This window comes from Cyprinus carpio, chromosome A16, assembly GCF_018340385.1.
Source record: "Cyprinus carpio isolate SPL01 chromosome A16, ASM1834038v1, whole genome shotgun sequence".
Classification (NCBI taxonomy): domain Eukaryota; kingdom Metazoa; phylum Chordata; class Actinopteri; order Cypriniformes; family Cyprinidae; genus Cyprinus; species Cyprinus carpio.
In genome coordinates, this window is record NC_056587.1 from 21444357 (window position 1) to 21460313 (window position 15957).

At 30.2% G+C, this 15957-nt stretch overlaps 1 protein-coding gene across 1 annotated transcript in view; it reads left to right on the top strand.

Annotated features, from left to right (window-relative positions):
- The window catches only part of LOC109090532 (sodium/hydrogen exchanger 1-like), a 39596-nt gene that overhangs the window by 10338 nt on the left and 13301 nt on the right, over positions 1-15957 (top strand). Inside the window, exons 2-4 of the mRNA XM_042773266.1 lie at positions 5138-5598; positions 11065-11324; positions 15511-15734. Coding sequence (XP_042629200.1) covers positions 5138-5598; positions 11065-11324; positions 15511-15734 — 945 coding nt within the window. The remainder of the gene's footprint in view (positions 1-5137; positions 5599-11064; positions 11325-15510; positions 15735-15957) is intronic.

Here is a 15957-nt window from a genome sequence, read left to right on the forward strand (position 1 = left end):
AAGTGACTTTTCCCCGTAACAAAAAAAAAAAAAATAAAAAAAAATAATAAAAAAAAACAAAACTAAAAAAAAAAACTAATAAATAAAAATTTATAAATAATAATAATAAAAAACAAAACTAAAACCGATAAAAAAAATGACTGAAACGCATCAAAATTATTGAAACTTTAAAATCAAGGTGAAAGCAGTTTTTTTTTAAATAAATAACAATGAATAAATACTATATAAACATTTAAAAAAAAAACTAAAACTAATAAAAATGACAAAAAAGTGAAAAACATAAAATATAAAAATAAAATCTTATTTAAAATATTAACAAAAACTATCAATAATAAACAGACACTGGATCAAAGAATGTTTATGCTGAGCTTAAGAATGTTTTTATTTGAAAGGACCATTCTTTTAATTAATTCCAAGGTTGTAAGGGTAAATTATGGCTGTTTTGGTGCAAGAAACCTTGATTAAAAGTGGACTGCTGGGAAAAAGCAATGCATCCTGTACATTCTGGGCCCTTTTGGTCCATCTTTTTATTTATTTTTTCCTCGTCTCTCCAGCTAACTGTTCCCATGCCACTTCAAGATGCAAAGATGTGGAAAAAGCGAGAACATGTGAAGTCAATGAGTTATTTAGACCACAGCTGGTATGAAGGCTTCATTTCTGTAGCAGTGAGATGTTGACATTTGTTATGTGCTAATGAGCGGATTTAATTGGATGTGCAATCCAGTTAAACACAGGTAACATGTTCACACTATCGGGCTTCACGCAGTTCTCTCGTCTCTCCACGCGTGCCACCCTGGGCTCTGAATACCTCACAGCTCTCCTGGGGGCTCATTGTTGGCGTTTGAGGGCCCTCATGACAAGCACGGGGCCAGTGTGAAGGTCAGGTCACCTCATAATAGCTGAGGGATTCTCATGCTGCTATTTTGCCCACAGTTACTGTCAGCCCTTTGTGTATTTTTATATAATAGTGCTCTAGGGATGTGTTGTCTGTGCTCAGTCTTATCAAGGTGTGAGGAAATCACTCTAACCGTATCACACTCTAGATATTTGTGCCCCAAAGTCTACTAAAAATATTAAATAGCCAAGTGGTGATGGTTGTTTTTTGATAATTTAGTCAATTAAAAGAAATTGCTTTGTTTGCTTTTTTTTTTATGATCCATTGAAACTAAACTGAATTATTTATTATATTGTAATTTTGATGATGCAGTGCAACTAAGCAAAAATTATTTTTTTATTTATTAAGCTTATTTTAGTGTAGTTTAATATTATTTTAGTTTTAGTTATTATTTATTATATTTTATTTTTGATAAACAAGTGAAACTAAGGCAAAGTTGTTTTTTATTTTATTTTATTTTATTTTAAAAAGGTAAAAAAAAAATTTTTATGAAACAATTAAAATAAATTTTATATTAATTTGATATATCAAATAAGAAAATTTTTTTGTAATTGTTTTGATGGTTTGTGTATTAACTTGTTCATAAACTAAGCAGAAGGTATCTATTTATATAAGGATGTGCATGTAGACAAATGAATAATTTTTTATTTATTTATTTATTTATTTATTTATTTATTTAATTATTTATTTATTTATTTATTTATTTATAAGTAAACTAAGCCAAAGAAGTTATTTGACTTACTTTATTTTATGTAATTTTTTACTGAAGTGATTTATTTAAAAATTATATATAAATACATAAATAAATAAACATATATATAAAAAAATTGTTGTCTCTGATAAAATTTTGTGATAAAAATGTAATTGTATATTGAAACTAAGCAGAATTTTTTAAAAATATTTTTATATTAAATATATTTATTTTTAGTATTTGTTTGTTTTAGTTATTTATTAGATTTTTCGATAAACAAGTAAAACTAAGCCAAGTTATTTATTTTATTTACCATTTTATTTTATGATTTATTTGTGTTCAAAACACTTGATGCATGTGCATGTAGACAAATGAATACAGACGGTTATGTTGATTGCGTTATAAATAGTGAAAACACTAGGCTGCTTTCGAGTGGTTGTCTGGAGAAACAGACTTATTTCCTCCATTCATGCTGTAGCTACTGTACAGTGGTAACCAGCTAAAGGTTGATCTCTAGATTCAGCTGGAGAAACAGAAGGCCGGATCCATTATAGACAGATCCATTACGTCCCGCTAGGGCCTTTCAGAGGCTTTAATTGAGCTGGTCTCCAGGGCCTGTTGTCTGCTGACTGCTGTCGTATCGCACAGATCTGATTATGTGGATGCGTAGATAACTGTAATGACTTTCTTCAGTTCAAATGAAGATGACGTCAGTCTTTAAATAAACCACTGTTTCTTATAGGCTACAGGTTTCCTATTTGTCACACGTTTGACCGCAGATGGACCGGTCAGATTGATTCAGTAGTCACCTGATGCATGCAGGAGCATCTGTATGTGTATGTGCTTTAACAAGAAAACATTCAGCTCTAACAAACGAGCTCGAAATACCTGCAGCATGCCACTTCAGTTAGGAAAAGCCTTAGTGATAATAGCCTTCAAAAGCTTAGGACAAACCAGAGATGATAGAATGGAAGTCAGGCATTTGTTTCAAGGTTTCAGATCTCAAGTAAGCAGTTTAACTGGCATCAGGACTTTTTTTTTTTTTTTGTTGTTGTTGCTGTTTTTTCACAACTGTGCACAATTGATTGTGATCCTTGAAGCTTTGACACTTTTGACATCATTCTGCAACTCTGAGGTTCACACAGTTGACACGTCAGCAAAGCATCAGCGCAGCTGCAGCAGCAGGATCACACCGAGCTCTCACATCGTTTCTGCTGCAGCTCTGCACCGCATGAGCATTTCATTTGGTTATTGCCATAAATTACCTGTTGAAAATTGTCAGACCTGAAAGGAGACAAATGTGTCCTGTTTTAATTCATGTTAATATTAATCTAAATATGAATTAATGTACGGAGAATGGAAGCCAGACCCCAAAGTGAGACTAAAAATGGCATTAATCATCTGATTTAGTGAACATAATTTTAATTTTATTCGTTATGTCAACATGCAGAAATGTTAGGATCATCTGTATCATATTATAATATTTTATATTATTTTATATTATATTATATTATATTATATTATATTATATAATATAATATAATTTTATATTATATTATTGATAAAAAATTATTATATTATTTATAAAAGTGTATTTATTTTACATTTTTCTGTAAAGGACAAATTTGTCTAGAGAGGAGCATTTTGATAAATATATGCACTAAATTACATATTCATTATATTTTTACTTAACCAATTGATTAATTGATTTTAACTGTAATTGATTGTAAGTGATTAAATGTTTATGTTCAACACCGAATTGGTGTAGAAACATAATTATATCATCAAAAAAATATTTAAAATTAAGCTTTGTGCATTATAAATGGCTCCATTTTTATTTGAGTGTTGATTAAATTAGATTGATTGGGTTTTTAAATAAACTATTTCTGGTTTTAGTTTTTGGGTAAATTAAAAACTAAATGTAATTTTACTTTAAATTTTTAATTTTTTTTTGTCTGCCACGTCAACATTTGAAAAAATTATGATGAATTATATTATATTATATTATATTATATTATATTATATTATATTATATTATATTATATTATATTATATTATTAAGTGATGCATCGAAATTGTGGCAGTCAAAAATATCTGGACGAAACAGCAAAAATGTATTAAAAGTGGCATAAAACAGACAGTTTCTGCCAATCTCATGTTAATCTTGTGAATTTATAGAGTAGTACTGGATCCTTCACATCTCTGAAGAGTGTTTAGTTTTATCAGATTTATAAAAGACTGTCCGAAAACAGTCGAGCTCCTGGAGGCGTGTCATGGGCGGAGCTAAAGAGTCACAAGCACACGCAACTTTTGCAAGCTGTGACATTGATATAAATAAAACAGGAACGAAAACTGCACTGACTTACAACGCCGGAGAAACGGACTGCATCCACTGTTGCCCAAACGCTGGGTTCTTTGGGAAGCTGAACAAACAAAACACACTTATTGCTTTCATGATCTAAAAGCAAGCCGGCGACTTCCGTAACCCGAGTGAAGCATGTTGAAGCACTCTCGCTCTGATTGATGTGCGCGCTTTTCCGAGAGAAACACCCGCACAAGGAATTCCATCCTTTATGACATCATACAGGGCCATACTCAAAAAAAAAAAAAAAAAAAAAAAAAACTTAACGAAACTTAAATATAAACCCGGAAGGAGCGTATTTGGCACAGAAATACTCCATCATACGTCCACCTCTTTGGCCATGTTTAGCATGAGAATCCAACTCTTTAAGAGTGTAAATAAGTCAGAATGCATGAAATAGCATTTTAATTTGGCAGTTTTGGCTAAATTACGACATTTGTTTAACTCTTTTCCCGCCATTGACGAGTTATCTCGTCTTTTAAAAGAAAACGCTTCCACGCCATTGACGAGTTTTTACGGCTTTTTGTGTTTTCACTGTTATACACTCGGGGGCGCTATTACACATCTTCTGTATGAGTACAAAACCTCCCGAACAAAAACACACGTGAACAGGACGGAGAAACGAGCGATCTCTTATATAAACAGATGCATATGAGAAATAATGCAATATAATAGCTTATAAATGAAAACTGCATAAAGTTACGAAATAAAATGATGATCCAGGAAGTGGTCTATGTCTGTGCAAGCTTTGGAGGTGTTGATGGAAGCGATTTACTGGATTTATGCTTTGATAATCATACTGAATATTATCCAGATGTAGTTTTTGATAGGTAGTTTTGCTCAAAATTATGCTTTTTTTTTTTATGAAACCTACCTATATTCAAAAAAAGAATGCTTTAAGCTGGGATAAAACCTTTTTTTTTTTTTTTTTTTTTTTTTAAGTAGAGGCTCTGATCTTTGTTTTGGTGTATTGCATATTCAAATATTAATACAGCAAAATCAAATTTTTGTGAAAATCTAAAAATCTTTGGCGGTGGCTGGCAACTTTTTAATCAAAGAGTTAAAATTTGGAAAATTGTGGTTTCAGCGTTTCTGGTAAAAAATGAATTTCAGACCATCACTAGTTATATTAATTACTAAAGAATGCAGTGCCCTGTCTTCATGCACCCATGCTCCTCTTTATTTGTAGGGTTCCACCTGATGCCTCGCTTGTCCTCCATCGTGCCGGAGAGCTGTCTGCTGATCTTGGTGGGCCTGCTGGTCGGCGGTCTCATCAAGCTTGTAGGCGAGGCCCCTCCGGTGCTGAAGTCCGAGATCTTCTTCTTCTACCTGCTGCCTCCCATCATCCTCGACGCCGGCTACTTCCTGCCCATACGGCAATTCACTGAGAACCTGGGCACTATTCTCATGTTTGCAGTGGTGGGAACGCTCTGGAATGCCTTCTTCGTTGGTGGTCTGCTGTACGGCGTTTGCCAGCTCGAGGGCACTAATCTGGCGAGCGTCAACCTCCTGTCGTGCCTGCTGTTCGGCTCCGTCATCTCAGCCGTGGACCCCGTGGCTGTTCTGGCTGTGTTCGAGGAGATCCACATTAACGAGCTGCTCCACATCCTGGTGTTCGGAGAGTCGTTACTTAATGACGCCGTCACTGTGGTGAGTATGTTGAATGGCTGTATTAAAAATATGATGTTAAAAATATACTGTCTTTATGTTGTTTCTATATTCATTTGAAGATTGAATGTGAAACTATTGCAATATATTTAAAAACTTTTAATGTTAGGTGGGATTAATCGCGATAATATATATATATATATATACATAGAGAGAGAGAAATAAGTTACAATAAATGTTTTGCATAGCACTGTAAATTATTTATTAAAATTCATTTATTTTAATTTGAATATATATATATATATATATATATATATATATATATATATATATATATCTATACAGTATAATATATATATATATATATATATATATATATATTATATATATATATATATATATATTATGAAAAGAAATATATATGAAAATATATTTATATATTTAATTTTTCATATATATATATAAATGCAGTGACAGTGAGTTACAAGAAATAATAAAAACATATATATATATATATAAATGCAGTGACAGTGAGTTACAAGAAATAATAAAAACATATATTATTTATTCTATTTTAGTTACACCACTCATTTATAATATTATATATATATATAATACTAAATGTCTGTTTATGTGTGATTGATTTTATATATGTATTTATTTTGAATAACTTCTATAAATGTGTGTATATGTGTATGTGTATATTTTATATACACACATATATTAAAAATAAATACTTAAATGCAAAAATATACAGACATAGAGAGAAATTAATTTTGATGTACATAATACAGTTTGCAAATAAGCAATATATATTATTTATTCTAATTAATTTATTATTATTAAGATAGATACACAAACAGATTTAATGTGCAATTTTATTTTAATTAATTAAATGATTGAATATTAATATTATAGCATATTATAGCACATTAAATGATGTTATTATTTTATATTTGTTATTGTGATTTTTTTTTTTGAGCACCGTGCCTCTTGATCTCAGCCTCAGCTCTAGATTGCTGTGGTTATCGGTCCTGCTGTCCCTGTGAGATTTCACCGCACACGTGTTCACTCTCACAGCTCAGTTTATCAGCTGATTGAGTCAAGAGAAGACTCGTCTCCATTACATCAACTCCACTTCCTCTACTCCACTACCTCACCTTTTCTCGAGTCTCGACAGGTCAATGAAACCAATCACACTTGGAGGTGATCAATGAAAGAAGTCAAACACGATATCAGAAATCCTCCTAAGCCCTAATCCGAGGATCTGATTACTGTTTGTGGTCCCGCTTTGCTTCATTGATATTATTGAATGTACTTCATAAAGTGTAATGCTGTGTATCTCAGCATAAGAGAAGAATTACTAAATCTAGATGTTTGCAGATATTTGTACTGTAAGCAATATCCTCGTGATAACAGTCATAGGTAAAGAATTGAACAAAATTTACTAACCAGCTAGCTATGTCTTACTATTAAATAAATAAATAAATAAATAAATAAAATAAAATAAATAATTTTATATATATATATATATATATTATATAACATATGTATGTATACATATGTATGTCATGCATATGTGTGTGTGTTTGTATGTGTGTGTGTGTGTGTGAACTTAATTTAAAGAATATATATCATAATTAGATTAAATATTTATTAAATGTAATCCAAATATATATATATATATATATAGATATATATATATATATATATATATATATATATATATATATAATTAATTAATTAATTAATTCGGATATACTAAAACATTAATTAAAATATTGGGAATAATTATAAATTAATTACAATAATAAAAAAAACATGTGTTTTTATGTATATATATAGATATATGTAATATAATTTGATGTATAACTGTAGATAATTAAATTCTATGTATTATCTTATAATTTATGTATAACGATTTATTATTTAATTTATATATATATATATATATTATAATATATATATATATATATATATATATTATATATATATATATATATATATATATATATATATATAATATATAAAAAAATATAGTGTTTAAAATTTAAAAAATAAATGTTAACCTATTTACCTAAAAATAGTAATAATATTTTTAAAAATTAATTAAAAATTTTAAAAAAAAACAACACTTCATTAAAATAAACAACAATTAATTTAAAAATGACGATAGGCACCATATATCTTCCCAAGCCTCCAATGCCTCTAATGCTTTGGTTGTCTTCTGCCTCAGCTGCTCCATCATCTCTTTGAGGAGTTCACCAATGCGGGTACGATCACGGTCACCGATGGGTTTCTGGGTACGTCTGGGTAGCGGTGCTTCTGGTGGTGTCGTTGGTGGTATCGGGTGGGTGGTGGGGTGGTGGGGCCGGCCATCTACGCATCACTGGCGGCCTTCACGTACCCGCTTTAACCTCGGCACACGCGGTGTCATCGAGGCCTATGTTCGTCTTGTCTGACAGCACATGGCTTACCTGCGGCGGAGGGTTTCATCTGTCCGGGCATCATGGCGTGGTAAATATTAATACAGCAAAATCAAATTTTTGTGAAAATCATCAAATTCTTTGGCGGTGGGTGGCTGGCAACTTTTTAATCGAAGAGCTTAAAATTTGGAAAATTTGGGGTTCAGCGTTTTCTGGTAATAAAATGAATTTAGACCATCACTAGTTATATTACTTTTACTAAAGGAATGCAGTGCCCTTGTCTGCATGCACCCATGCTCCTCTTTATTTGTGAGGGTTCCACCTGATGGCCTCGCTTGTACTCCATATTTGTGCCGGAGAGCTGGGCTGCTGATCTTGGTGGGCTGCTGAGTCGGCGGTCTCATCAAGCTTGTAGGCGAGGCCCCTCGGTGCTGATAGTTCCGAGATCTTCTCTTCTACCTGCTGCCTCCCATCTCGGACGCTGGCCTACTTCTGGCACATACCGGCAATTCACTGAAGAACCTGGGCACTATTCTCATGTTTTGCAGTGGTGGGAAGGAAGCAGACTCTGAATGCCTTCTTCGGTTGGTGGTACTGCTGTACGGCGTTTGCCAGTCGAGGGCACTAATCTGGCGAGGCGTTCAACCTCCTGTCGGTGTTCTTCTGACTGTTCGGCTCCGTCATTCTTCAGCCGTGGAACCCGTGGCTGTTCTGGCTTGTTGTTGCGAGGAGATCCACATTAACGAGCGGCTACCACATCCTGGTGTTCGGAGAGCGAGTCGCTAACTTAATGACGCCGTCACTGTGAGTGAGTATGTTGAATGGCTGTAGTAAAAATAGATATTAATAAATATACTGTCTTTATGTTGTTTCTATATCAATTTGGAAGATTGAATGTGAAACTATTGCAATGATATTTAAAAACTTTTAATGTTAGGTCGGGATTAATCGCGATCATATATATATATATATATACATAGAGAGAGAGAAAATAAGTTAACAATAAAGTTTTGCATAGAACTGTAAATTAGTAGGTAAAGTTCATTTATTTATATTTGAATATATATATCTATATATATATATCTATATAATATATAGATGAAATGAAGTCTATACAGTGATATATATATTATATATATTAGGATATATATATAGTATAATACTCATATATATATAATATTATGAAAGAAATAAATCTGGAGCAAATATATTTTAATATTTTAATTATATAATGATAGATATACGAATATATATATAGGATAATAGATAGATAAATATTATATATATATAGATAATATATATAAAGTGCACTAATGGAGTACAAGAAATTAATAAAAATATATTATTATTTATTCTGATTTTAGTTACACCAATCATTTAAAATATTATATATATAATGACGAATAAATGTGTGTATATGTGTATTGTATTTATTTTAAATAACTACTAAAAATTGAATAAATACTATAAATGTGTGTATATGTTTATGTGTATAATTTATATAAACACATATATTAAAAATAAATACTTAAATGCAAAAATATACAGACATAGAGAGAAATTAATTTTGATGTACATAATACAGTTTGCAAATAAGCAATATATATTATTTATTTATTTCTAATTAATTATTATTTATTATTAAGAATCGATAGACAGGACAGATTTAATGTACAATTTGTTATTTAATTAATTGATAAATATTGAATATTATATTATAGCATAGTTATAACACATTAAATGATGTTAGGTTATTATATATATTGTTGTTGTGATTTTTTTGAGCAGCACGTGCCTCATTAGATCTCAAGCCTCAGCTCTAGATCTGCTGGGGTTTATCGGTCTGCTGTCCCTGTGAGGATTTTTTTTCACGCACACGTGTTCACTCTCACAGCTCAGTTTATCAGCCGATTGAGTCTTGTGAAGAGGCGGCTCGTTTCCATTACCTCCACTGTTTTTCCTCGACTGCTAGAGTGGTCAATGAAATCGAAGCGTGGTCACGTTGAAAACAATCACACACTTGGAGGTGATCAATGAAAGAAGTCAAACACGATATCAGGCATTCGGTGAAGGCCTCCTGCGCTAATCTGAGGAGTGTTTGTGGTCCCGCTTTGCTTCATTGATATTATTGAATGTACTTCATAAAGTGTAATGCTGTGTATCTCAGCATAAGAGAAGAATTACTAAATCTAGATGTTTGCAGATATTTGTACTGTAAGCAATAATCCTCGTGATACAGTCATAGCTAAAGAACTGAACAAATTTACTAACCAGCTAGCTATGTCTTACTATATAAATAAATAAATAAATAAAAAATAAAATAATAAATAAATTTTATATATATATATATCTATATTATATAGACATGTATGTATACATATGTATGTATGGCATATGTGGGTGTGTTTGTATGTGTGTGTGTGTGGGTGTGAACTTAATTTAAAGAAATATATATCATAATTAGATTAAATATTTATTAAATGTAATCACATATATATATATATATATATATATGATATTTACGTATATATATATATATATATATTATATGATAATTTTGTAATTAATTAATTCTGATATACTAAACATTAATTAAAATATTGGGAATAATTTATAATTAATTACAATAATAAAAAAAACATGTGTTAGAAGTTGATGTATAGATAGATAGTATATATATATATATATCATTTGATGTATACTGTAGATTAATTAAATTCTATGTATTATTTATAATTTATTATAACATTTGTATTAGGTTATTTATACATATAGCCCCCCCCCCCCCTATATACCGCCATATATATATATTATATTATATATATAATATATATCTAGATTATATATATTATATATATATATATATATATATTATAAATAAAAAATATATTGTTTAAAATTTTAAAAAATAAATGTTAATATTACCTAAAAATAGTAATAATATTTTTCAAATTAATTGAAATTGTTAATTAAAATTTTTAAATGAAACAACAGTTCATTTTAATATGATGGTAGCACTATATGTTTTGTTAAGCTGCCTGTGGCTCTAATGCTGGGGTTGTGTTGGTCTCTGCTGCTGCAGGTGCTCTATCATCTCTTTGAGGAGTTCACCAATGCGGGTACGATCACGGTCACCGATGGGTTTCTGGGTATCGTGTGTTTTCTGGTGGGCTTGTGTGGGCGGTCGGTACGTGGTGCCAGCGAATCTACGGCATGCATCCTGGCGGCCTTCACGTCCCGCTTCACCTCGCACACGCGTGTCATCGAGCCTCTGTTCGTCTTCGTCTACAGCTACATGGCTTACCTGTCGGCGGAGGTGTTTCATCTGTCCGGCATCATGGCGTGAGTGAAGTGATAGTGCTATTTTAATATCATTGAGATACTATTACAGTCTTTTTGTTCCTATTTTGAATTAGTTTTTCAGTTAAATTTTATTTGTCTATTTGTTTTAAATTCATTTTTTTTTTAGTTTATTATTTTTTAATTTTTTGTTATTTTAATACATCTAGTACATTTAGTACTTTTCAGTGTAAGGGTAGATGTTGTTTTTTTCAAGTAACGCAAAAATTATGTGTTTTATTTAATATGTTTATATAGGTAAGTTTTTATTTTAGTTTTAGTTGTTTTAGTGCATCAAGTAAACTTAATGAAAATTTATATAGGTAAGTTTTTATTTTAGTTTTAGTTGTTTTAGTGCATCAAGTAAACTTAATGAAAATAGAAAATGTTGCTGAAATTAATAAAGGCGAAGTTTTGTTTTGATATTTTATTTTATTTAAATTTATTTATTTCAAGTAATGGAAGTGTTTTATTATGGCTTTAGTTTAATTTGAATTTGAGTTCAAGATTTAGTAATTTTTGTTGTTTTTATTAGTTTTCTTTTAAATATGACCATATAGTTTTTATTAATTTTTATTTAACTTTTAGTTTTAGTTATTTTAGTCAATGAAACTACATGAAAATGGTTTTCAGTCAAAGTAAATTTTATTTCAGTTAACATTTTTTTTTTAACCAAATTTTTATATATAGATTATATATATTTTTTTCAGTCAACGTACATTTTATTCAAGTTATAATTATTTAAACACAGATAAATAAAAAATAAAATAAAACATGCAAAAAGAAATAAAAAAAATAAAAATAAACAAGCAAAATTAATTAAATAGTTAATAATAAATAAATTAAATTCATTAAAATATGATTTATACTAATAACGAAAAAGCAACATATGCTTTAATTCAATTAATTACTTACTCCGACATTTACACTTTGTAAGTTATTTAATTGTTTTAAGGTACTTTAAGTGACAGAACACTTCAGTTCCCCAATCAACTCACAAACAAAAACCAAATAGAAAATCTTAGATGCCATTTTTATGATTAAAAAGAGTGTAAAGGTTTTAATATCGTCAGACCACATAATGAAAAAGAAAAATAAATTGTTTTTAATTTAATGTTTATCTATCGCGAAACTAATTAAGGAAATATGTTTTCCAGTAAGTGGATTTGAGTCCGGTCGAGACTTTTCATGCACAAAAAGACCAGGCGCATTCATGCAAAAAAAGAACATCAACGTAAAAATATATTAAGTTGTAAAATTAAGGTTCTTAGTTTATCTGTTTCTAATATATATTATAAAAACATTAACTGAGCAATATCAAAAAATCAGCACAAGAAATCATCCATTTATTAAAAAGCTTGTCACCGACACTTGATCAGTCGTCTGAAGGCGCTAGGAGTCACTGCTCGTGAGTTACAGGCTGTCAGAGCTCGGTCAATACTTCAGTACTGAAGATGGCTCTCGGTTATGATCTGGTGACGCTCGAGTGGATGAAGCCCTCACAAGACCTCAGACCAGTTCAATACTTCAAGTACTGAAGAGTAAGGCTCTCGGTTTATGATCACTGGTGACACTCGAGTGGTGATTTTAAAACGAAGTCTACTAATGTGCAGTTTTGACTAGTACTTTACTCAATCACAACTCACAATAAACCAAACCAACCAACAAACAACCAACCCACACCTTAAATACAGTCATGACTTAATATAGGACTCAAACTAGGACTGGACGCAATATTATTGTTCAAAGATTCTTTTGTTTGTTTTTGAAAGAGATTAAAGTCAGTAAGGACGCATTAAATCAATCAAAAGTGACAGTAAATATATTTATAATGTTACAAAAGATTTCTATATCTAATAAACGCTGTTCTTTTGAACTTTCTATTGATCTGTGAATCCTGAAAAATAAAATGTATCACAGTTTCCACAAAAATAAAAAAATAATAATGTAATTGTTATAATTGATAATAATAAAAAGCCCCTTATTTGACAAAAATTAAAAAATAATAATGTAATTGTTATATTTTTCATTTAATTACTTTTTAAATATTTATTAAACTGTTTAAAAAAGTAAAAAAAAAATTTTGTTGTAAACTTTTGAAAGACTGATTAAATTGTTAAAGTTTTATTTAGTTATTTCATTAGAAACCCTTATTTGAGGATACATTTGTAGTAAATTGTGAAGCAAATAATCCAGAAAAAATAAAATGGAAAACACAGAATTTGAAAAAATAAAATAAAACATACTGAATCCGGAAATTTTCCTTAACAAAAAAAAAAACATACTGAATCTTGTTATCAACACCAGAAATGTTTCTTGAGCAGCAAATCAGAATATTAGAATGATTTCTGAAGATCATGTGACACTGAAAACTGGAGTAATGATGCTGAAAATACAGCTTTGATCACAGAAATAAATTACATTTTACAGTATATTCAAAAAGAAAATAATAATTTTTAATAATAATAATAATTATTAATAATATTACTGTTTTAATAGTATTTTTCAAAACAATTAAATATAGACTTTGGTGAGCACAAGAGACTTAAAAAAACAAAACAAAACAAAAAAAACCTTTATAAGTGCATGCATTTGCTTTTATTTGACTAAAAAGTGTTTTTTACCCTTTTATTAAAAACAGTACATGGACACATCACCGTCTCGAATGCTTATTGCTCTATAAAACAGCACATTTCTTTTTCTTGAGCTGTGAAATAGCCTGTTATGCAAAGCATTCATCCCTAAGGAACAGCCAAATCCCACCACAGGGAAACATGAAGTGTTGTCACAGATGCCCTTTTAAAAGAGGAACAGATGAGAACAGGAGGAACCCAGGAGTTGAAATGATCAACCTTGATAATGTTCCCAAAGGTGGAACTTTCAGACAGAAGCCAGTCACTTCGGCTAGTTTTTCATGACCCTCGCCGTCACCTTTGAGACTCGACTCGACCGTAGGTGGAAATAGTTCCTCACAGGTCGAGCTAAATGAGGCTGACCGAGATGTTCCCTTTCAAGGGCGTATGCTAATATTTTCTGATGAGTTATTGACAGTTATGCAAATCGTTGGCATGGTGCGATATGCAAGGGCTTGTCGAAATTCAGCCCTTGGACCCAACTGACTGTAGGCCGAATTATGACAGAAATATATTACTAATGTATAGTAAAATGTAATCGTCAAAGTAGTTAATAATAATAATAATAATAATAATAATAATAATACCATTTATTGAAACATTATATTGTATTATTGTTATTTTATTATTATTATTATTTTAAGAAATATCATAAAAACCAAATATTTTTTTAAAAATTTTGTGCAGCACCCTATTAGACAATAATAATAATAATAATAAATAATAAAAATAATAAATAATCAATGAAATATTATATTTTAAAATTATTACATTTTTAAAAAAAAATAAATATTTAAAAAAAATAGTATTTTTTTTTAATTTTATGAATTCCTTTTAATTAGACGCTATTGTTATTATTATTATTATTATTGCTTCGAGAAGTTATTATTATTATTATTATATATATTATTAAAGAAAATTCATGCAACCATATTATATTATCCATGTTGCAGCACCTTATTTAAAAAAAAAAGACCATTGTATAATTATTATTTTAAATAAAATTTCTATTGAATACAAGTTCAATTGTGCAGCACCTTATTTAAAAAAAAAAGACCATTGTATAATTATTATTTTAAATAATCATGCAATTAAATTATTTTTTTTTTTTAAAAAATATTTTATTTTATTGTTATTTTTCTAAGGAATATCATGCAATTAAATTATTTTTTTTTTTGACAAAAAATGTAAAATGGCATGTTTTGTTTTTGTAAATTTGTTATATATCATTTGATTTTAAAAGAATTATTACAAAAGTTTGATCACTGGGTTGTTTCATTTGATACCATATTTGATGCTAAATGTGTAGTAAATCATAAAACACATAATTTACAAAAAATAAAATGGAAAACAGAATTTGTGGGGAAAAAAAATTAAACGTGGAGTTTACTTTCAAACAAGTTATGATTACATTGATTCTCAAGGTGTAACAATTACGTGCAATGCATTTCATTTCCCACTGAAGGTATGAAATGATATTGTGATGAATCTTGATATCAGATGGTATGGAGGAAGTATTGTCAGGTCAGTAATGTAGATGAATCTTCTGACTCCAGGCTAATCGCGTGTGGTGCCGTCATGCGTCCCTACGTGGAGGCCAACATTTCCCATAAATCCCACACCACCATCAAGTACTTCCTGAAGATGTTGAGCAGGGCACAAGTGAGCGACACGCTCATCTTCATCTTCCTGGGAGTGTCGACGGTGGCCGGGCCGCACGAGTGGAACTGGATCTTCGTGGTGGCGACCCTCGTTTTCTGCCTGGTGGCGCGTGTTCTGGGTGAGTGAAGTTTAGCTGGAATTAGTCTCTAGATTTCACTAGAAGTATAACTCCGTAAGTCTCACTCCTGTATCTGGGGTGTGAGTGTGATTGTGTGTATTTACGTCATAAGTTCAGGGAAGGTCCATCATCTTTAAGTAGTTCCTTGCGATTTGATACACAGTTAATATATAAATATATATTTATAGAGAGAGAGAGAGAGAGAGAGCTGTATATATGTGTA